This window comes from Mobula birostris, chromosome 23 (assembly GCF_030028105.1).
Source record: "Mobula birostris isolate sMobBir1 chromosome 23, sMobBir1.hap1, whole genome shotgun sequence".
Classification (NCBI taxonomy): domain Eukaryota; kingdom Metazoa; phylum Chordata; class Chondrichthyes; order Myliobatiformes; family Myliobatidae; genus Mobula; species Mobula birostris.
Window position 1 is genome coordinate 57,999,276 of NC_092392.1, and position 22,159 is coordinate 58,021,434.

The 22,159-nt window shown below is 45.7% G+C and overlaps 2 protein-coding genes across 5 annotated transcripts in view; one reads left to right on the forward strand and one right to left on the reverse strand.

Moving 5' to 3' along the window:
• The window catches only part of plekhg7 (pleckstrin homology domain containing, family G (with RhoGef domain) member 7), a 109,151-nt gene extending 92,185 nt beyond the window's left edge, over window positions 1–16,966 (forward strand). For all 3 annotated transcript variants that reach the window (XM_072241648.1, XM_072241647.1, XM_072241649.1), the window contains 5 exons: window positions 3,768–3,861; window positions 3,956–4,035; window positions 7,781–7,934; window positions 12,646–12,743; window positions 16,724–16,966. In XM_072241648.1, the coding sequence (XP_072097749.1) occupies window positions 3,768–3,861; window positions 3,956–4,035; window positions 7,781–7,934; window positions 12,646–12,743; window positions 16,724–16,831 (534 nt within the window). In that variant the 3' untranslated portion in view covers window positions 16,832–16,966. The remainder of the gene's footprint in view (window positions 1–3,767; window positions 3,862–3,955; window positions 4,036–7,780; window positions 7,935–12,645; window positions 12,744–16,723) is intronic.
• Window positions 16,967–18,907: 1,941 nt separating this feature from the next.
• The window catches only part of eea1 (early endosome antigen 1), a 135,798-nt gene continuing 132,546 nt past the window's right edge, over window positions 18,908–22,159 (reverse strand). Inside the window, exon 30 of one of the 2 annotated variants that reach the window (XM_072241646.1) lies at window positions 18,908–20,713. In XM_072241646.1, coding sequence (XP_072097747.1) covers window positions 20,591–20,713 — 123 coding nt within the window. In that variant the 3' untranslated portion in view covers window positions 18,908–20,590. The remainder of the gene's footprint in view (window positions 20,714–22,159) is intronic. The other variant, XM_072241645.1, reaches the window with a different exon arrangement.

A 22,159-nucleotide genomic window follows, 5' to 3' on the forward strand; every position in this document is an offset into this window, starting at 1 on the left:
CCAGCTCTTGGCTCCATCCCTCCCCCTCCTGTCTTCTCCTATCATTTCAGATCTCCCCCTCCCCCTCCAACTTTCAAATCTCTTACTCACTCTTCCTTCAGTTAGTCCTGACGAAGGGTCTCGACCCGAAACGTCGACTGCACCTCTTCCCACAGATGCTGCCTGGCCTGCTGCGTTCACCAGCAACTTTGATGTGTGTTCCCCAAGATTATATTTGCTTGAAGGAATACTTCACTGGCTCTAGTGGAAACTGCCCTTGAGGATGGAAGATTGTAAATTATTCACATACGTGTCACAACCACTTCTGCCACAAACAAGTGTGACCGGACACACAGGGCAGTTTGAACAAGAATATCACAGACTGAGGTTTTGTGAGGTGAGGGCCTCCAGCAGTCAGGGTCGACCATGGACGTTGCGCCCTAGCTGTCTAGCTACGTAGCCAGAGCAGTACGATATGGAGAGCAAGCTGTTGCCCGTGTAGCAATCTCTCCCTCTCTCCACAACGGATGAACCCGAAGGAATGTTTGAGACCGATACAGTTTGGTACCAGCAGTGTCGCAGGAGTGGCCAGTCAGCGTTAAACTCAACGTAGGATTGCTTTAGTGACTCCAGCGTCAGATTTTTCCCTCGGGGTTTACTCCCGAAGCCTTCCCCATGAGTGGGTGTAGCTGCAAGGCAGCAGAAGTTTGAGATCTGAGTTTTCCTTCTCTTAGATTGAGGTTTAATTAGTGTATTTCTTATTATTCTTCTACTTATTTCTTATTTTATCTGGCATTTTGGCCCAGGTTAGTGTGGAGCCACCGTTGTTTCTCATTCTCTAACTTCAATTCTTCAGGAACCTCCCCAAACTCCTGTGCCTCTCATTTAATGCCAAGCACTTATTTACCCTTTCAGTGAAACGCTTTGGGTCTCACTGCATTTGGGTTAGGTTTAAAGGCACCATTTAAATGTTTTCGTGGTATCCAAATGCTGTCAGCCAAGTTTCATTTGCCGAGCCTGAGAATTCTTCTCAGAGTGAGATTACAACTGGAATGGCAATACTAAGATAATCAGGCAGCGTCTGTGGTGAGAGAGAAACAGGGTGCGCATTTCACACTTCAATGATACTTTGTCAGAGTTGGGTAACCAAAACTGCAAGCGTGCTTTAAATGGCAGAGAGGGAGAGGTGTCAAACCAACAGAGAACATGTGCGTGGCAGGGCAGGACCATGATTCTCCAGGTGACCCAGATGCCTCTGGTGCCTCCTAAAGGAGGGAGATGAACGCTTGTCCGTCATATCTGCTCCCTCTGGAGGAGTGTGTCTGGAGGGAGATCAGTGCTTGCCCGTCATAACTGCTCCCTCTGGAGGAGTGCGTCCGGAGGGAGATGAGTGAGGACAGTGGAGAGAAAAAAAACAGGCTGTGGCAGATGCTAGAAATCTCAAATGAAAGAGAAGACTGGAATTACCCAGCAGGTCAGTCAGCGTCCGTGAAGAGGAAAAGGTGAGTGAGCAACTTTCTAGCAGAACTGACCTGTTGTGCGGAAAAAAAGGGAGGACTGGTTTCAGAAATTGTCCAGTTTAGTGTTGAGTCCCAAAATCTGTGACATGGCCAGTGAGAGGGTAAGGTGCTCTTCCTCCAGCGTACACTGGGCTTAGTATAAGGGGGAGATGTCAGAGGTAATCTTTTTTTACACAGAGAGTGGTGGGTGTGTAAAATGCTTTACCAGGGGTGGTGGTAGAGGCAGATACATTAGGGGCACTTAAGAAACTGTTAGATTGGCACATGGATGATAGAAAATGGAGGACTATATAGGAGGGAAGAGTTACGTTGATCTTGAAGTAGGTTAAAAGGTCAGCACAGCATCATAAGTCAAAGGGTGTGTACTGCACTGTAGTGTTCTGTGGTCTTGACTGGAGAAGTGTTGGAGGTCTGAAAGCAGAATTCACAGCATGAGGTAAAACTAGCACATATGTGGGTTATTCCTCAGTAACTCCACACCGTAGCTTGGGGTGGCCCATCGTTATCTTCACTCCTACGCTACTCTTTAGCTGCTACTGCCTTTTCCAAAGGCTGCGCTTCACCAACTGTGAGATATCTTGCAGCCTCCCACATACCTACTCTTCCAGCTACGTCGTTCTCTTGATGTAAATGTGCCAGCTTACAGTGAGGTTAACATCAACAGGTTGGTCCCTCTGGCCAAGAACACACACAAAGCATAATCGTTAGCAAGGCGGAAGGGAGTGGGAAAGGAGGCTAAAGAACTCTCCCTGGCGAGGCAAAGCCCACACAATGGATAGCTAACAACTACTGAGGGAGTGAATGTACTGGTATTGCTTTTATTATCGTCATGTATACCAAAGTACAGTGAAAAGCTTATCTTGCATACTGTACATACAGATCAGATCATTACACAATGCATTGCAGTAGAACAAGCTTCAACAGTAACAATGCAGAATCAAACGTAAACCCGACCCAGAAAGCGTTGTACAGGTAAACAATAAACAAGGTAGATTATGATGTCAAGAGTTAATTTTATGGCTCAAGTGGGTAGAAGTTGACCTGAGCCTGGTGTTATCTGAGTTTCGGCTTTTCTGTCTCCTGCCTGACGGGAAGAGAGAATGTCCAGGCCGAGTGGGGTTTTTGATCATGCTGCCAATGACACATCTCAAATTCCAGTGGGGTTGCCAGCAATGGCCCAGAAAATCCAGTGTAAGCTTGACAGACACTGGCTCAACTGGTAAGCCTGATGCCTGAATCCAGGTTCAATCATGGAGTTCACACTTTCTCCCTCAGACCCGGTGAGTTCCAATGTCCTCCCATGCCCCACCCCCAGACTTGTGGGCTGGTAGACAAACAACAGAAAATCTGCAGATATTGAAGTACACACAAAATGCTGGAGGAACTCAGCAGGCCAGGCAGAATATCTGGAAAAGAGTCACACAGTCGATGTTTCAGGCCGAGACCCTTCCTCAGCATATACTGTTCTTACTCTGTTGGGGAGCGCTAGGATCTGGGTGGGGGGGGAAGGTATTTGGTGGGAATGAGGGGGAATAAAATAGGATGAGTGAAAATGCCAATTTAAGGACCAGCACCAGACTTGTGGATCAAAGGCCCTGTTACTGCACTGTCTTCGGAATGGACACTGGCTCCAAAACATCGTAAATCCAGTCTCATTACAGCACTGAACTTTTATTTCTTTCTTTAATGATACAGCACAGTGTAGATCTTTCTGGCCTTTTGAGTCACATTGCCCCAGCTACCCCCAACTACCCTGATTTACCCCTAACCTAATCACAGGGACATTTTCAATGACTAGTTAACCTTTGGACTGTGGGAAGAAAGAGGCCGACCTAAAGAAAGCTCGTGCATTCCAAGGGGAGGACGTAGTGAGACTGAGATTCAGATTAGTTCATTATCATAGACATCAGGGTGTAATGAGATTCCTTCACGCCTGAAGCTCAGAGTAAACGTTGCTCTTGGTGGTGGTGAATACAACAGTAAATTTACTGGTAAATGCAATAGTGCAAAGTTTGGCCTGCACCTCCAATTAATCTACAAACGGGTACATCTTTGGACTGTGGGAGGAAACCAGAGCACCCGGAAGAAACGTGCACATTCACAGGGAGAATGAACAGACTCCTCCCAGACGATGCCAGAACTGAACTCTGAACTCTGAACTCTGACTGTAAAGGCATCATGCCACTCTCACTAAATCTTCAGCATTTCTATGGAAATGCTGAACAAGTTAGATATTGGCCTGATTCTTCCTTTCCCGATTCTTTGCAGAGTCTTCGATATCTGGTCAAAGACAACCATTTAGATTGTCTTCTCTCGCCTGCAAACAGACAGATGTTATACGAAGGGAGATTAGCCCTTGTAGGTCAGTGTTTCTCCTTCCACATTGCAAAAGCAGTCATGCTCATTGTCAAGTATGTAAAATAAATTGTTTCTAATTAATGTTTTTTTTTAAACAGGAGCTACAAAATTCCTGGATGTGCATTTGTTTCTATTTGATGATTTACTCTTAATCACAAAGATTAAAAATGCAAAAAAGGTAATGAATTATTTCCACATTATAACTTGAGAAATAGTCATTAGCGGGTTCTATAGAGAATAGATCATTACAGCACAGTACAGGCCCTTCAGCCCACAATGTTGTGCTGACCTTTAAACCTCCTCCAAGATCAATGTAAACCTTCCTTCCTACATAGCCCTCTAATTTCTTTCATCCATGTGCCTATCTGCGAATCTTTTATATGTCCCTAATGTACCTGCCTCTACCATCACCCGAGAGGGCATCCTACACACCCAGCACTTTTCTGTGCTTAAAAAATAACTTTCCTCTATTTATTCCACCATTCTCGTATTCACCATTTCTGCTCTGGGGAAAAGGCTCTATCTCTGCCTCCTATCATCTTGTACTGCTCTATCAAACCATTTCTCATCCACCTTCACATGAAAGAGAAAAGTCCCAGCTCACTAAACTTCTCCTTATTAGACATGCTCTCTAATCCAGGCGGCATCCTGGTAAATCTCCTCTGCACCCTCTAAAGCTTCCACATCCTTCCTGTAACAAGGAGACCAGGACCGAACTCAATATTCCAGGGCCTTATAGAGCTGCAACATTACTCCAGAATCAGGATTAATATCTCTGCTATTTGTTAATTTTGCTGCAGCAGTTCAATGCAATCATGATAAATATAGGGGGAAAACTGATAGTGAAGGTAAGTCGTGAAAAATAGGACCAATCAAGTGTGACAGTGGAAAGGTGTGTATGGAACCAGAGGAGATAGCAGAGGTACTTTGCTTCAGTATTCACTACGGAAAAAGTTCTTGGCGATTGTCATGATGACTTACAGTGGACTGAAAAGCTTGAGCATATAGACATTAAAAAAGAGGATGTGCTGGAGCTATAGGAAATCATGAAGTTGGATAAATCCCTGGGACCAGACGAGATGTACCCCAAGCTACTCTGGCAATGATCTTTGCATCATCAATGGGGACAGGAGAGGTTCTGGAGGATTGGAGGGTTGCAGATGTTGTTCCCTTATTCAAGATAGGGAGTAGAGTCAATGTGTGGCCACTGGGAGATCCTGCTTTCTCTGGCGGACAGAGCGTAGGTGTTCAGCGAAACGGTCTCCCAGCCTGCGTCGGGTTTCGCCAATATATAGAAGGCCACATCGGGAGCACCAGATGCAGTATATCACCCCAGCCAACTCACAGGTGAAGTGTCGCCTCACCTGGGAAGACTGTCTGGGGCCCTGAATGGTGGTGTGGGAGGAAGTGTAAGGGCATGTGTAGCACTTGTTCCGCTTACAAGGATAAGTGCCAGGAGGGAGATCGGTGGGGAGGGATGGGGTGGACGAATGGACATGGGAGTCACGTAGGGAGCGATCCCTGCGGAAAGCAGAGGGGGGGGGGAGGGAAAGATGTGCTTAGTGGTGGGATCCCGTTGGAGGTGGCGGAAGTTACGGAGAATTATATGTTGGACACGGAGCAGGATCTCCCAGTGGCCACACATTTTAATTCCACGTCCCATTCCCATTCTGATATGTCTATCCACGGCCTCCTCTACTGTAAAGATGAAGCCACACTCAGGTTGGGGGAACAACACCTTATATTCCGCCTGGGCAGCCTCCAACTTGATGGCATGAACACTGACTTCTCAAACTTCCGCTAATTCCCCACCTCCCCCTCGTACCCCATCCGTTATTTATTTATATACACACTTTCTTTATCTGTCTCTCCTTTTTCTCCCTTTGTCCTTCTGACTATACCCCTTGACAATCCTCTGGGCTTCCCCCCTCCCCGTTTTCCTTCTCCCTGGGCTTCTTGTCCCATGATCCTCTCGTATCCCTTTTGCCAATCAACTGTCCAGCTCTTGGCTCCATCCCTCCCCTCCTGTCTTCTCCTATCATTTCAGATCTCCCCCTCCCCCTCCCACTTTCAAATCTCTTACTAGCTCTTCTTTCAGTTAGTCCTGATGAAGGGTCTCGGCCCGAAACGTCGACTATACCTCTTCCTAGAGATGCTGCCTGGCCTGCTGCGTTCACCAGCAATTTTTGTGTGTGTTGCTTGAAATTCCAGCATCTGCAGATTTCCTTGTGTTTAAGTGTGAGGTGGTTCATTATGGTCAGTCAAATATGATGGCAGAATATAGTGTTAATGGTAAGACTCTTGGCAGTGTGGAGGATCAGAGGGTTCTTGGGGTCCGAGTCCATAGGACACTCAAAGCAGCTGCGCAGGTTGACTCTGTGGTTAAGAAGGCATATGGTGCATTGGCCTTCATCAATCGTGGGATTGAGTTTAAGAGCTGAATATTACAGCTATATTGGATCCTGGTCAGACCCCACTTGGAGTACTGTGCTCAGTTCTGGTCACCTCACTACAAGAAGGATGTGGAAACCATAGAAAGGGTGCAGAGGAGATTTACAAGGATGTTGCCTGGATTGGGGAGCATGCCTTATGAGAATAGGTTGAGTGAACTCGGCCTTTTCTCCTTGGAGCGATGGAGGATGAGAGGTGACCTGATAGAGGTGTACAAGATGATGAGAGGCATTGATCGTGTGGATAGTCAGAGGCTTTTTCCCAGGGCTGAAATGGCAAATACTAGAGGGCACAGTTTTAAGGTGCTTGGAAGTAGGTAGAGAGGAGATGTCAGGGGTAGGTTTTTTACACAGAGAGTGGTGAGTATGTGGAATGGGCTGCCAGTGACGGTGGTGGAGGCGGATACGGTAGGGTCTTTTAAGAGACTCCTGGATAGATAGATGGAGCTTAGAAAAATAGAGGGCTATGGGTAACCTGAGGTAATTTCTAAAGTAAGGACATGTTCAGCACAGCTTTGCATCCGAAAGGGCCTGTATTGTGCTGTAGGTTTCCTATGTTTCTATAATTTACAATAAGTATGTATACGGTATGTATAAAAATGGATATAGCGCTTTCCCGGCATAAACGATGAATAAAGTCTCCTCGGGATTCATTCCTGAAGAAGATGGCAGAGTTTGTCATTGAAACATTGGTTATAATAGAAGCCCGAGAAAAGTTTATTCATCATATATATGTATATTTAATAGTCAAAATAAGTAGAGCAAAAACAGACATTTTTAAAAAATAGTGATTCAGTGTTCATGGGTTCAATGTCCATTTAGAAATTGGGTAGCAGTGGGGAAGAAGTGGTTCCTGGTTCAGGCCTCTCTAGTTTCTTCATGATGGTAACAGTGAGAAAGGGGCATCCCTCAGTGGTGGGGTGCTTAATGAGGGACGCCGCCTGTCTGAGACGCTGCTCCTTGAAGATGTCTTGGATACGAGGGAGGCTAATACCCAAGATGGAGCTGACTGATCTTTCAACTCTCCACAGCTTACCTCGATCCTGCGCCTGTGAAAACTTTGTCCAGTTTCCCCACTTATGGTGTCAGGGAGAGAGGGAGAGAGGGAGAGAGGGAGAGAGGGAGGAGTGGGAGAGAGGGAGGGAGAGAGGGAGAAGTGGGAGAGATGGAGAGATGGAGAGATGGAGGTGGGAGAGAGGGAGAGAGGGAGGAGTGGGAGAGATGGAGAGATGGAGAGATGGAGAGATGGAGAGATGGAGAGGGGGAGAGATGGAGAGGGGGAGAGATGGAGAGGGGGAGAGGGGGAGAGGGGGAGAGGGGGAGAGAGGGAGAGAGGGAGAGAGGGAGAGAGGGAGGAGTGGGAGAGAGAGGGAGAGGGGGAGAGAGGGAGAGAGGGAGGAGTGGGAAGTGGCATTTAGAAGTAGTATGATGGAATGTTGTGGCTGATGAATTAATGATTTTATACTCCGGCAGAAAGCTGCAGCCCTAGACACCGGGTTCAGAAACTCCTCGTCCAGTCCTGAGCTGCAAGCCATAGTCAGGGACGGAGCTGTGTGTTGTGTACTTGAACAACCCATTCCACTGGACAGATTGACGCTGAAGAACATCGATCCATTCCACTCAGCTGGTACAGTTCACTATTTTAGAACATCAAGCAGTATGGGCCCTGCGGCCTACAATGTTGTGCTGACCTCTTAACCTATTCCAGGAACAATCCCACAATGCCCTTTGTTTTCCTTTCATCCAAGAATCTCCTAAGTTTCCCTCATGTATTTAAGTTTCCCTCATGTATTTATCAGCACCACCATCCCTGGAAGAGCTTTTCACACTCCCACCACTATTGGTGTAAAAAAAAACTACCTCTGACATGCCCCCCCAAACGTTCCTCCAATCCTCTTACAATTATACCTTCTAGAATTAGCCATTTCCACCCTGGGAAAAAGGCACTGGCTGTCCGTTCTATTTATACCTCTGATACAACTCTGTCAAGTCATCTTGCATCCTCCTTTACGCCAAAGAGAAAAGCCCTAGATTTCTCAGCCTTTCTTTGTAAGAAATGCTCTCTAATCCAGGCAGCGTTCTGGTAAACTCCATCTGCATCCTCTCCAAAGCTTCCACGTTCTTCTATAATGAGGTGACCAGAACTGAACACAATGTTCCAAGTGTGGTCTAACCAGAGTTTTAAATAAAGTTAGCTCGCGGCTCTTGAACTCATTCCCTTGACTAATGAAGGCCTACATCTTCCTGTCAACTTGAACAGGAACTTTATGCACTTGGACCCCAAGATCCCTCTGTTCCTCCTGCCATTAACCTTGTACTCTGCCTTCAAGTTCAATCTTCCAAAGTGAATCACTTCACACAAGTGTATCTTTCTGCCAGTGTTACTCTACCAGGGGTGACAAACCATTCTGAGTGTGGGTGCCCAAATTAGAGATAATCCAAAAAATTATCTCGCATGCCAAAGTAATTTTGAGCAGAGACTATCATTGATTAATGAATTAGTAACAATAATTATGGACATTTTTATGAAAACAATATGTCCCAGTGCTTGGTTACTTGTATTCACTGTTTTGCTACTAAAGGCATCCATTAGTCTTGCGAGACCATGGATCTGTGCCTGGAAAGTCTCCAGGGTGCAGGCCTGGGCAAGGTTGTATGGAAGACCAGCAGTTGCCCCTGCTGCAAGTCTCCCCTCTCCACACCATCGATGTTGTCCAAGGGAAGGGCAAGGGTCAATACAGCTTGGCACTGGTGTCGTCACAGAGCAATGTGTGGTTAAGTGACTACTTGGCCACGTGCCCACTTTTACTACTAAATAACAGTATAAAAGACAGATTGAAATAGATGAAGCATTTTAGAAAACCTGTTCAAACATTATTAATATTAATCTTTTAGAAAGACAATTGTAAAATATTTGTGAGTGTGCCTGAACACTGGATTATCCGTGTACATCCAGTGTTCACTCACAAACTGTTATTATCTGCGGATTTCCAGGGTTCACTCGCAAACTCAGAAGACAAAAGCATAAGCAGAGTGAATCCAATATTTTCCTGTGAAAACATCTCATTGCTCTTGGGTTGTAAAAAGTAACTTGCTGCTTCATTTGGCAGTAAAGATATTCATTTTGTACCTTTTTATTATGGGTGTGGGCACTGTATGTCATGTGGCAACAAAATTGTTTTGTTTGCCACCTCGGTGACCAATGGTGGCCGGTCAATTAGTTACACGTGGTTAATTTAGAATCCAGACTTGGCCGATTGAATTTATGATTGACCAATAAAAATTCAATAATAGGTGAACATTGCCTCATTATCCAGAGCAACATACACAAAATGCTGGAGGAACTCAGAATATCAGGCTGCATCTATGGAAATTAATAAGCAGATGGCGTTTTGGGCAAGCCCCTTCAATGGGACTGGATAAGATGCCAGAATAAAAAGGTGGGGGGAGGGGTTAGGAGGATAGATAGAAAGTGATAGGTGAAGCCAGGTGTGTGGGAAAGGTAAAGGGCTGGAGAAGAAGGAATCTGATAGGAGAGGAGAGTGGACCATGGAGAAAGGGAAGGAGGAGGGGCACCAGGGAGAGGTGATAGGCGGCCAAGGAGAAGAGGTAAGAAGACAAAGCAGGGAACCGAAGAGGGAAGGAGGAGGGGAAAAAATTACCAGAAGGAGAAATCGAAGTTTGTGCCATCAGGTTGGAGGCTACCTAACCAGAATATGAGATGTTGCTTCTCCAATCTGAGGGTGGCCTCATTTATGCAGAAGATGAGGCCACTGACTGACATGTCAGAACAGGAATGGGGATAGAAATTAAAATGACTGGCTTGTGAGAAATTCCTCTTTTTGAGGATGGAATGGAGGTGCTCGACAAAGCATTCCCCAGTTCGCTGTATGTCGGGTCTCACCAGTGTAGAGGAAGCCACAACTGGAGCACCAGGTACAATAGATGACCGTCCCTGGAAGGGCCGTTTGGGGCCCTGACTGGAGGTGAATAGGTAGGCTTAGCATTTCTGTCACTTGTAGGAGGGAGGTTAGTGGGGAGGGGTGTATGAACAAGGGAATCACGGAGGGAGCAATACTGGCGGAAAGCAGTGTGGGCAGGGGGTGAGGTAAAGATGCATTTGGTGGTAGGATCCCGTTGAAAATGGTGGAAGTTGCGGAGAATGAGGTCTTGGATGTGGAGGCTCCAAGTGTAGCAGGTGAGGACAAGAGGAACTCTATCCCTGTTAAGATGGTGGGAAGATGGGGTCTGGGAAATGGAGATGTAGGCATCAATAGTGGAGGAAGGAAAACTCCATCCTTTGAAGGAGGAGGATATCTCTGATGTCCTAAAAAAAGAATTCCCTCATCCTCATCCTGGGAACAGATGCAGCAGACTCAGAGGAACTGAGAAAAGGGAAGGGCATTTTTACGGGACATAGTGTGGGAGGAGGTACAGTCAAGGTAGCTGTAGGGATCAGTAGGTTTATAAAAGATGTCTGTAGACAATTTGTTTCCAGAGATGGAAATCAAGAAATCGAGAAAGAGAATGAAATGTCAGAAATGGCAGGGTGGAAGTTGGAGGCAAAGTTGATGAAATTGACGAGCTCAGCTTGGGTGCAGGAAGCAGCACCAATGCAGTCGTCAATGCAGCACTGAAATAGTTGGTGAGCATTACAGGGAAGGCGTGGAGCATGGACTGTTCCACGTAGCCAGTGAAAGGCAGGCACAGCTGGGGCCCATGCGGATGTCCACGGCTAACCCTTGAGCTTGCAGAAAGTGGGGAGGAGCAGAAGGAGAAATTGTTGAGAGTGAGGACCAGTTCTGCCAGACGAAGGAGGGTGGTGGTGGTGGTTTATGACATGATATTCCTTTTCATTTATACTGTTTGTAGCTTATAGTAATTTCAGACTGCTGCCACAAAACAACAAATTTCCCATCATATCAGAGATACCACGCTGATTCTGACTGATGTGAGCTCAGTGTATGATCACACATCAGCCATGTAAAGTTTACCCATGTGTGCATGCTTGGGGAGCAGTACATTGGAAAGGAGAGTGTGTTTTATCATTATAGAACAAAAAAAAAATCACTAAATCAGGCAGCATCTGTGGAAGTGAAAACAGGAAATATTTCCAGGCCTGGACACTTTGTCTCCAGGCAGTCAACGATCACAATTAAAACTAATGTTTAAAAATAAAACTGCACAATTTGAACAAAACTGAATAGATCTTCACACAAGTAACAAGAGCGAGTCTTTTACCGCTATTGGGTACCGAATGGTGAGATACTCGGAAACTGTCAGGATGGAGGAGCAACACCTCATATTCTTTCTGGGTGGTCTCTAACCCAATGGAATGAACATCAATTTCTCCAACTTCTGCTCATTTTTCCCCCTTCTCTCTTTTTTTTATTCCCCATTCTGGATCTCCTTTTACCCTTTCTCATCTCCTCACCACCTCCTTGGTGCCCTTCCTCCTTCCCCACTCTCCACTCTCCTCTCTTATCAGATTCTTCCTTCTTCAGCCCTTTATCTCTTCCACCTCCCAGCCTGCTCACATCATCCGCCCCTCCAACTGTCCAGCTCCCCACTCAACTGGTCTCACCTATTACCTGCCTGCTTGTACTCCTTCCCCTCCGCTACCTCCTTGTTCTGGACTCTACCCCCCGACGACGGGTCTCAGGCTGAAATGTCAACTGATCATTTCTCCCTATAGATGTCTGATCTGCTAAGTTCCTCCAGCATTTTGTGTGTGTCGCTGTGGATTTCCAGCATCTACAGAATCTCATGTGTTTACACAAGTGCAATTACCTTTATTATGTGGGTGTGTTAGGTGTTGCCAACTAAACTTAATGTTTGTGGGTAAAACAGTTATTGTTCTGACATCTGCCCAGTGATATATGCTGGGTGTTGCTGGAATAAAGGCTGAGCTATCACTAGGGAATAATAGGAGTGGACATTGCTTTGTGATTGTCCTTTATAATGATAATCTTATTGATGGCATAATGTACACAACATCCTCTAATATTCACAGAATAATAATGAAGTCTTAGTGCTTTACTAACCCTGAGAAACCTTCCCATTGTAGGGACAGGAGTGCAAGAGCTTCCTAGCACACAGCCAGCTTAGATGGCTGCAATTCGCAGAGCTCTTGATGTGCTTTTCCCAACAGGGAGCAGTTGCTTTAAAGACAGGCCAGGTTAGCACATCTATGCTGCCATACACTACTGTAGGCAGGTCCACGATGACCTCCTCTCTCAGTCCACAGGCAATATGAGACCATACATTTTCTGGACCCAGTGCTTCTCTCTTTCACTTATCCCTCTCACTAATTCTACATCCGGTTCCTTTGTCTGCAGGTTCTGGACTGCGTGACGCTTTTCTAGTCATCCATCAAAATAGGTATCAGCAGTGCATAGGAGTCTTCACCCTTCAAGCACATTCTGAGTCTGCTAAGGTAAAACTAACTGTGAACGCTGAATTACAAAATGGAGGACTTGAACTTTGTGCCAAACGCAGGCAAACAGGACTAGTATCTGGGTCAGGATGGTTGAGTTAGGCCCACAGGCTTGTTTCTATGTTGGATAATTAAGACCAATAGATTTTGAAGCTCAGAGACCAGCAGATTCTGGCATGGCTCTTAATAGTATGGTTAAAGGAGGGGGAATGTGGTTGAACATAGAACATGGCAGTATAGTAGCCCCTTCAGTCCATGATGTTGTGCGGTCAAACCTACTCCAAGCTCAATCTACCCCTTCCCTCCTACATAACCCTCTGCTTTTCTATCATCCATGTGCCTATGTAAGAGTTTCTTAAATGTCCCTAATGTATCTACCACTGGTAGTGTGCTACATGCACCCACCTCACCCTGTGTAAAAAAAAAACTTACCTCTGACATTTCCCCTATACCTTCCTCCATTCACCTGAAAATTATGCCCCTTAAAATTCTGGACTGGGAAAAAGTCTCTGGTGATTAACTCTAGATTTGCCTTTTATCAGCTTGTAGACCTCTATCATGTCTTCTCTTATCCTCTTTTGCTCCAAAGAGAAAACCCCTAAGACAGCCCTCTAGTTCAGCTGGCATCCTACACGCTCTCTAAAGCTTCCACATCCTTCCAATAATGAGGTGACCAGAAATGAACACAAGTGTGGTCTGAACCAGGGTTTTGTAGAGCTGCAACATTACCTCATGGCTGGAGTACTGGTGCAGGATTCAATAAGAGCTTAAGCTACAGCTATGTATTGACCCCTGAGGGACCAAGGGTCAAAAGAAGAAACCCAGTTAATGTGCAGGGCCATGGATGGATTTGGAATATGATGGTCCTTGGAAGCAGTGAGTAAAGTCAAAGACAAGTTTGTTATCATATACACAGGTGCAATGTAAACAGCAGTATTAGGCAAGCAGCAAAAGAACAAGTGTGGGACATGGTGAGGAACAAGTATAGGACTGATGGTGAAGATCAAGTATCAGACATGATGAAGAACAAGTATGAGACACGGTGAGGAACAAGTGTGGGACATGGTGAGGAACAAGTGTGAGACATGGTGAGGAACAAGTGTGAGACATGGTGAGGAACAAGTGTGAGACATGGTGAACAAGTGTGGGACATGGTGAAGAACAAGTGTGGGACTGATGGTGAGGATCAAGTATGAGACATGGTGAGGAACAAGTGTGGGACTGATGGTGAGGATCAAGTATGAGACATGGTGAAGAACAAGTGTGGGACTGATGGTGAAGAACAAGTGTGGGACATGATGAAGACAAGTATGAGACACGATGAAGAACAAGTTTGGGACTGATGGTGAAGAACAATTGTGGGACAGATGGTGAAGAACAAGTGTGAGACATGGTGAAGAACAAATGTGGGACTGATGGTGAAGTGTGAGACTGATGGTGAAGAATAGTGTGAGACTGATGGTGAAGAAAAGTGTGAGACAGATGGTGAATGGGACTTGATGCAGAACTAAATGCCAGCAACAACTTGAGGATGAATGGAGGTTTGCAGGTGGTGGACAACGGGAAGCCAGCAGGGAGGTCACTGGAATGGAGTGTGGTGAACTGCAGTGAGGCAGATGTGGAGTGCATGGTCTTGGTGGTTAGAAGTCAGCTCAGGATCAAACCAAGGCAATAGTGCCTGAGACAGGGGGCTGGGAAACAGTTTGGGTAAGGGTCTTTGATCTTCTTGGACAAAGATATAGCTCGAGGATGGGCCCATCAGTCCAAGGGTGCAGAAAGAGAGAATGTTGGGGTCTGGTGGAATGGGTGCACAAGGAGCAACCCAAATAAACAAAGCCTTGGCAGGGTACAGCCAATAAGTCAGAACACGCTCCTGCTGAGTGAGCAGGAAATGAATGGAGCTGTTGATGTCCATTCCACTGAACACTGATTCTTCACACTTACCACTAGGTAGTTCTGGGTTCATTGTAAGGGAGGGTCAGAAATCTGGAATAGTGATCTCTTACTTTGTCTGAGACTAGAGTATCAAAGCAAGGATGTAATGCTGATGCTTTAAACATAGAAAACCTACAGCACAACACAGGCCCTTTGGCCCACAATGCTGTGCCGAACATGTACTTACTTAGAAGTTACCTAGGGTTACCCATAGCCCTCTATTTTTCTAACTTCCATGTACCTATCCAGGAGTCTCTTAAAAGACCCTACTGTATCCGCCTCCACCACCGTTGCTGGCAGCCCATTCCACACACTCACCACTCTCTGTGTAAAAAAATTACCCCTGACATCTCCTCTGTACTTACTTCAACCACCTTAAAACTGCCCTCTAGTGTTAGCCATTTCAGCCCTGGGAAAAAGTCTCTGACTATCCACACGATCAATGCCTCTCATCATCTTATACACCTCTATCAGGTCACCTCTCATCCTCCGTCGTTCCAAGGAAAAAAGGCCGAGTTCACTTAATGTATTCTCATAAGGCATTCTCCCCAATCCAGGCAAAATCCTTGTAAATCTCCTCTGCACCCTTTCTATAGTTTCCATATCCTTCCTGTAGTGAGGCGACCAGAACTGAGCACAGTACTCCAAATGGGGTCTGACCAGGGTCCAATATAGCTGCAACATTACCTCTCAGCTCCTAAATTCAATCCCACAATTGATGAAGGCCAATACACCGTATGCCTTCTTAATCACAGAGTCAACCTGCACAGCAGCTTTGAGTGTCCTATGGACTCGGACCCCAAGATCCCTCTGATCCTTCACACTGCCAAGAGTCTTACCATTAATACTATATTCTGCCATCATATTTGACCTACCAAAATGAACCACTGCACACTTATCTGGGTCGAACTCCATCTGCCACTGCTCAGCCGAGTTTTGAATCCTGTCGATGTCCTGCTGTAACCTCTGACAGCCCGCCACATTATCTATAACACCCCCAACCTTTGTGTCATCAGCAAATTTACTAACCCATCCCTCCACTTCCTCATCCAGGTCACTTATAAAAATCACAAAAGGGTCCCAGAACAGATCCCTGAGGCACACCACTGGTGACCGACCTCCATGCAGAATATGACATGTCTACAACCACTCTTTGCCTTCTTAAAATGCATGAATCAGACCACATTTGGAGTATCGTGAGCAATTTTGGGCTCCCACATCTAAGAAAGGGTGTGCTGGCAATGGAGAGGGTCCAGAGGTGGTTTATCAGATTGTGGGAATCAAAAGGTTGACAGATGAAGAATGTTTGATGGCTCTAGGCCTGTGCTTACTGGAGCTCAGAAGATTGAGGGGATTCACATTGAAACCTACTGAGTACTGAAAGGCCTAGATAGAGTGGAGGTGGAGATTAAAGATTAAAATCTGTCACGAGCCTTGTGGCCCATCAGGCCAGTGTTTATGCTGGTTTCCAGACGTGGAGAGGTTGTTTCCAATAGTGGGTGAGTCTAGGCCCAGAGGGCACAGCCTTAGATTGAAGGTCTTCCCTGTAGAATGGATATGAGGAGGAATTTCTTTAGCTAGAGAGTAGTGAATCTATGAAATTCATTACTACAGGCAGCTGTGGAGGCCAAGTCACTGGGTATATTTAAAATGGAGGTTGATTGGTTCTTGATAAGTAAGGGCTTCAAAAGTTATGGGGGGGAATGGCGTTGAGAGGGCAAATAAACTGGCCATGATGAAGCGATGGAGCAGATCTGAAGGGACGCATGGCCCAATTCTGCTCTTGTGGCTTATGGTCGAAGGCCAAGGATGGCTTTTAAAACAAAGAAATTCAGGTCGTGTGACAAATATATGATTTCCATTTATTTCTCTGTCACTATTAAGCCTTGCACATAGACTCCCAGCTCAAGGTTCTCTGCAGACACAAACCTGCAGTGGAAGTAATAACGAATTCCTTGTTGAGATACGTGGCTGCCTTTAATAGAAGCAGTCTGCATTGTGACAGAACAATGGTGAAGCCACACTGTGAATTTTTTTTGTTTCAGAAAACATGGATATCACATATTGAGACAGCGTCATCTGCATACAAGGATGCTATCGACCCTCCTCGACTCCCACTGCGATCAGCTGTGAATGAATCAGCAGAGATTTAACTCTGGCACAACCTCTGCCCGCGTACCCTGTTCTGTTTGGTGTATTTTGGGGAAAAAACTACCTCCTGCGTTCAGTTTTGAAAGTACTTCAGGTTTTTAATAAAATTATTAAGGCTTTTTACACATCTGTTATTTCAATATTCTACACGAATACTAACACATTATAACGCCAAACTGGGTAGGTTGGACATTTCTGGATAAAACGTCACGTGGTGCCTGTGTCTCAGCAAGGCTGAACACCCACTGCCCACTCTAGCTGTGTTGCTTTGTAGGAAGAGGTCACAGGTTTGTCTATGCATCAAAATGTTCAGGATGCAGGGCATGGCCAAGTGTCAAAGTTCAAAGTAAATTTGTTATCAAAGTATGTATTTGTCACTGTATACTACCCCGAGATTCATTTTCAAGCAGGCATTTACAGAAAACATTAGAATTTATGAAAAACTATACTTCACCTGCCACCTGAAACGAACAGCGTGCTGCTGCTTGGGGTATTAGCTGAATGTCACTCTGTGCATTGACTTCCTTGTGTGACAAATCCAAACCTTTTGCTGAATTTTCTACTCCTCTGCAGGAATATTAACCATTACTACCCAGAAACTCGCTGATCAGACCTCTGAGATGATTATTCTCCTGTGGACTGAAACAGGGTTGTGTCCCAGGGAAATACCAGTAACTTGCCTCCTGTCAGGTAGTGGTTCTGGAACTAGCCTCATAATAGGCTGTTCCCAGATAGTGAACAAGTTCTTTTTGTTTCACAGTTGGAAAATACACAAGAATAGCTCAATATTGTAACCGTATCTCCACAGCATTGTAAAAGAAAATGGCATCAAAAGCAGGCAAAATTATTAAAGAACTATCTCTTGGGGAAGGGGGAGGGGGGATAAATTGGTGCTGCTGTTTGTAGGAATAAACGTAAGTTAGAGTTGTGTATTCATTAATTTTTGGGAGCTCACTTGTATGTACAGGTTGTCCATGACATAGGTGTTTGTCACCCAGAGATGGCCTGACGATTATAACTGTTTGCTTTAAGATGTGGTGGGGGCAGGATTCACTGAGGCCTTGGAGGAGGAATTGGACAAATGCACGTTGAAGAAAAGCATGGGCTGTGGCCCTGGTGGGAAGACTATACATGTACTGGGCAGAGTGGGCTCCTGTGTGACGATCTTACAGTCTGTTGCACGGTGGGCCAGTATGTAAGCAGGTGATCTCGGGCTGCCTGAGGGGCTTCCTTCACTGATGAAGTCAGGAGTGGGAACTCACCGTTTCAACTCATTCCTGGGTCACCTGCAGCTCCTGAGACGTCCCCGAGGCTTATGGGAAGTTAAGGGTAAAAGGCTGGGGATAGACAATAAATAACAACTCAACAATTTCAAGCATAACAAAATCCACAACTCCGTTATCTACCTTCTTGCCTCCTTGGTAGCAACTCCGCCTCTCTCACACCCGAGTTCGAGCCCGGAGTTTGGGGTCCTGTCTCCGGCTAATCCGGGGGTCAATCAGAGGTCCAGAACTTGAAGCCCAGTGGCCGAAGCCTGGAATCTGGAGACCTGTGCTGGAGTAGGAGGAATCTGTGTGTTGAGTGGGAGGGAAGGGGCCTCTTTTGTCGCTTGTTGTGTTCTGTGTTGTCCTGCAGAGCATTGTGGGCACTCTATGTTGTCGCTGGAGCTTGTGGCAACACTTGTGGGCTGACCTCAACACATCCTTAGGTTGTGTTGGTTGTTAATACAAACGGTGCTTCTCCTGGTATTGATGTACTTGTGGTCAATCTGAATCTGAAATTACACCGCCTCCCCCATACCACACAGTCGTTAGCTACAAAACCCATTACTGTACTTGCATTATACAGTTTCCATATCAACTTTAAATGTGTTGAAAGATTAAAATATCTGCAAAACCAGGAAATGAAATTTGAAAAAACAGAATGTGTTGGAAACGCTGGGGAGGTGAGTAAACATCCATGAAGAGATGAAGAGTCGTTTTTTTCCTGTTGAAGACCCGCCGTCAAAAGTGGGGAGGAGAAGAAACACATTCTTGGAGAAGATGTTAGATACTTTATATATTTAAAAAATCTAGAAGATGCTGCTTTATTAAACAATAAATTTAATTGTGAAGTGGCACTGCTCAAATTAACATTTTTACTATAAACAGATTACATGATCTTCATCCAATAGTGAGAATTAAACCTTTGAATTTACTATACACAAGTTGACATGATAGTACTGAAGTTAATACAGTCTTTGTACACAATTGCTTATTATTCACATCACTTTGTTTAAAACAAGCTTGAAAGCTACTGGTTTCTGTAATGGATATTTCATGCAGGTATCACAGCGGAGCCTTTCAGCTCCCTGCTGATCAGCATCCAGTGTCAGTGTGATCAGTCTCTCTGCAGATTACTCAGCTACTCACAGAAGAGCTTTGTGACAGAGGGACGGACCACTGAACCAAACTGGATATTGCAATGTCTGTGTACAGCAACACGACTCTACCCTTTGTGGGAAGGTCTCGCGGATTTAACAGAGATTTCTTTTGGCAAGGTGCACTGATCAAGTCCTATTAAAACTTTAACTTCTAAAAAATTAAATTTTAATTGGAAGGCTTTGAAGGTAGTGGGGCTCGTACACGGAAATAATTAAACAACTGTGCATACTAATATATGACTTACAACTGAAGTAAGGAAAATATAAAGTATTAGCATTTGGATAATGGTTTTAATCAATCAGTATTGGCTCTTGCGTGAATCTCAGGAGAAAAGCCCAGAGAAAGCAGCACGTATTCAGTTTCAGGCAGCATTTAATACTGTAACACGAGGCCATGGGACACAGACAAAGGGATTTGACTTGAAATGCTGACAGTGCTATAAAGAGCTGAATTCCAGTGTTTTGGGGGGCAGGTTGAGGAGGGAGATGGGTGTCTCCTGTGCTATAGCTCTGTGAACAGTGGCTGTCTCTGTTTAGCCACAGACGCCCAGTGAGTCAGACCGAACAAAGAGCTAACCCCAGCCAGTTACATGGTACTGCAAGTGTTCGTCTACAACCTGTCCCGATGCATAGTGTCCAACAGGAATGAAATAGGCACCATTTCCCTCAAGCAGCTGGAATTGTGGACTACTTACAAAACAATAAGAGCAAAATCAGAACAAAAGTGATTAGGTGCCACTCAAAACCAGTTGACATCTGTTGCACAGAGGAACGAAGCAAAGAAGCAGCTCTAAATCACATCATGGGTGAACAGCTAATGTGCTAGATATCACCTCTGAACAAGGGAGCAGACTAGGGTTCCTCATCATTATTCAGCTCCCAAAGGGAACATTCCCTACTGGGACATCATGGAGCATAGAATCAAAGTATCTACTTTGCCCAAAACTTTGTCTGCACAAAGTGGCCTAAGTTTGTGAAACGGTTTTACATTGGATTTCTCAGTGCAGTGAAGAATCACGAAGTATTCATGGCCTGCTCATGGTCTCTGCTCTAGTGACTGAGTTAAATGATATCCACCTTTGGAGACCGACAACCCATTACAGATCAGGCCCAGTTTCCATCTGTTAGATCAGACAGGATCTATAATTGTTGTTGAACTCCTAATTTCATAAACTCCATGTGCTCATGCAGTGGAAGTGAACCAAGGACCAGCAGTACAAAAGACTCCCAAATGATAGCAACTACCTGTCGTGGCCAGGGCTTATCACGCCTTCATTAAAAATACAAAGTGTGTGTGAATACAAGAGGAGGGCGTGTAGATTCGCTGTCTCGGGACCACTCATCCCTGCAGTTCATTGAAACACGTGTCACAGACTCGCACAGGCTTCTTCGAGGAGGGGGTCAAGGCATTCTTGGCAGAACAGTCAGCACAGAAAATGTTTCCGCAGTTTCTACAGTGGTGCTGTAAAGGGAAAGAAACGAAGTTCTCAGTGAACCACATCAGACAGACCTGCTCCATCCACCCACCGCCCAACCTGTCGCGTGAGGGGTGAACGTCACAGGGCACCTGGAATTCAACCCATCTCTCCTCCACTTCCACACCCCACAACACTTCGCCAAGCAGTACAGAACTCTTTAGCGCGGGGGTGTAGGCTGCCCCCTTCCTCTCCCCCAGTGCCTGCAAACTCCCTTTCCCTCCCTCAATCACTAGCAACCGGACTGCAGTTAATGAGCTCTCACTGACAGGCATCTGTGCATCTTGCCTTCAGAGAAGGGAACAGCTCCCGTAACAAACTGGCAGTCCAAAAGGAAATTCAACAGGCTAATTCCTGGGAAGAGAGGTTTGTCTATCAAAAGAGGCTGGACAGTTTGGGTCTGGGTCCCTTAGAGTTTAGAAGAATGAGGGATGACCTTATTATTTGAGGGTGCAATGCTGAGTCTTTATAAGGCATTGGTCAGGCTGCACTGGGAGAATTGAGAGCAGTTTTGGGCCCGTTATCGGAGAAAGGATGTGTTGCCACTGAGAGAAGATTCACAAGAATGATCCTGGGAATGAAAGGGTTGATGAATGAGGGACATTTGATAGCTCTGGGCCTATGCTTGCTGGAGTTTATAAGAATGAGGGGGAATTTCATTGAAACCTGTCGAATATTGAAAGGCAAACACGAGGAAATCTGCAGATGCTGGAATTTCAAGCAAAACACCTAAAAGTTGCTGGTGAACGCAGCAGGCCAGGCAGCACCTCTAGGAAGAGGTACAGTCAACGTTTCGGGCTGAGACTCTTCGTCAGGACTAACTGAAAGAAGAGCTAGTAAGAGATTTGAAAGTTGGAGGGGGAGGGGGAGATCTGAAATGATAGGAGAAGACAGGAGGGGGAGGGATGGAGCCAAGAGCTGGACAGGTGATTGGCAAAAGAGATATGAGAGGATCATGGGACAGGAGGCCCAGGGAGAAGGAAAAGAGGGAGGGGGGAAACCCAGAGGATAGGCAAGGGGTATAGTGAGAGGGAAAGAGGGAGAAAAAGGAGAGAGAGAAAAAGAATGTGTGTATATAAATAAATAAGTAACAGATGGGTACGAGGGGAAGGTGGGGCATTAGCAGAAGTTAGAGAAGTCAATGTTCATGCCATCAGGTTGGAGGCTACCCAGACGGAATATAAGGTGTTGTTCCTCCAACCTGAGTGTGGCTTCATCTTGCCAGTAGAGGAGGCCATGGATGGACATATCAGAATGGGAATGGGACGTGGAATTAAAATGTGTGGCCACTGGGAGATCCTGCTTTCTCTGGCGGACAGAGCGTAGGTGTTCAGCAAAACGGTCTCCCAGCCTGCGTCGGGTCTCGCCAATAAATAGAAGGCCGCATCGGGAGCACCGGACACAGTATATCACACCAGCCGACTCCTCTGTGC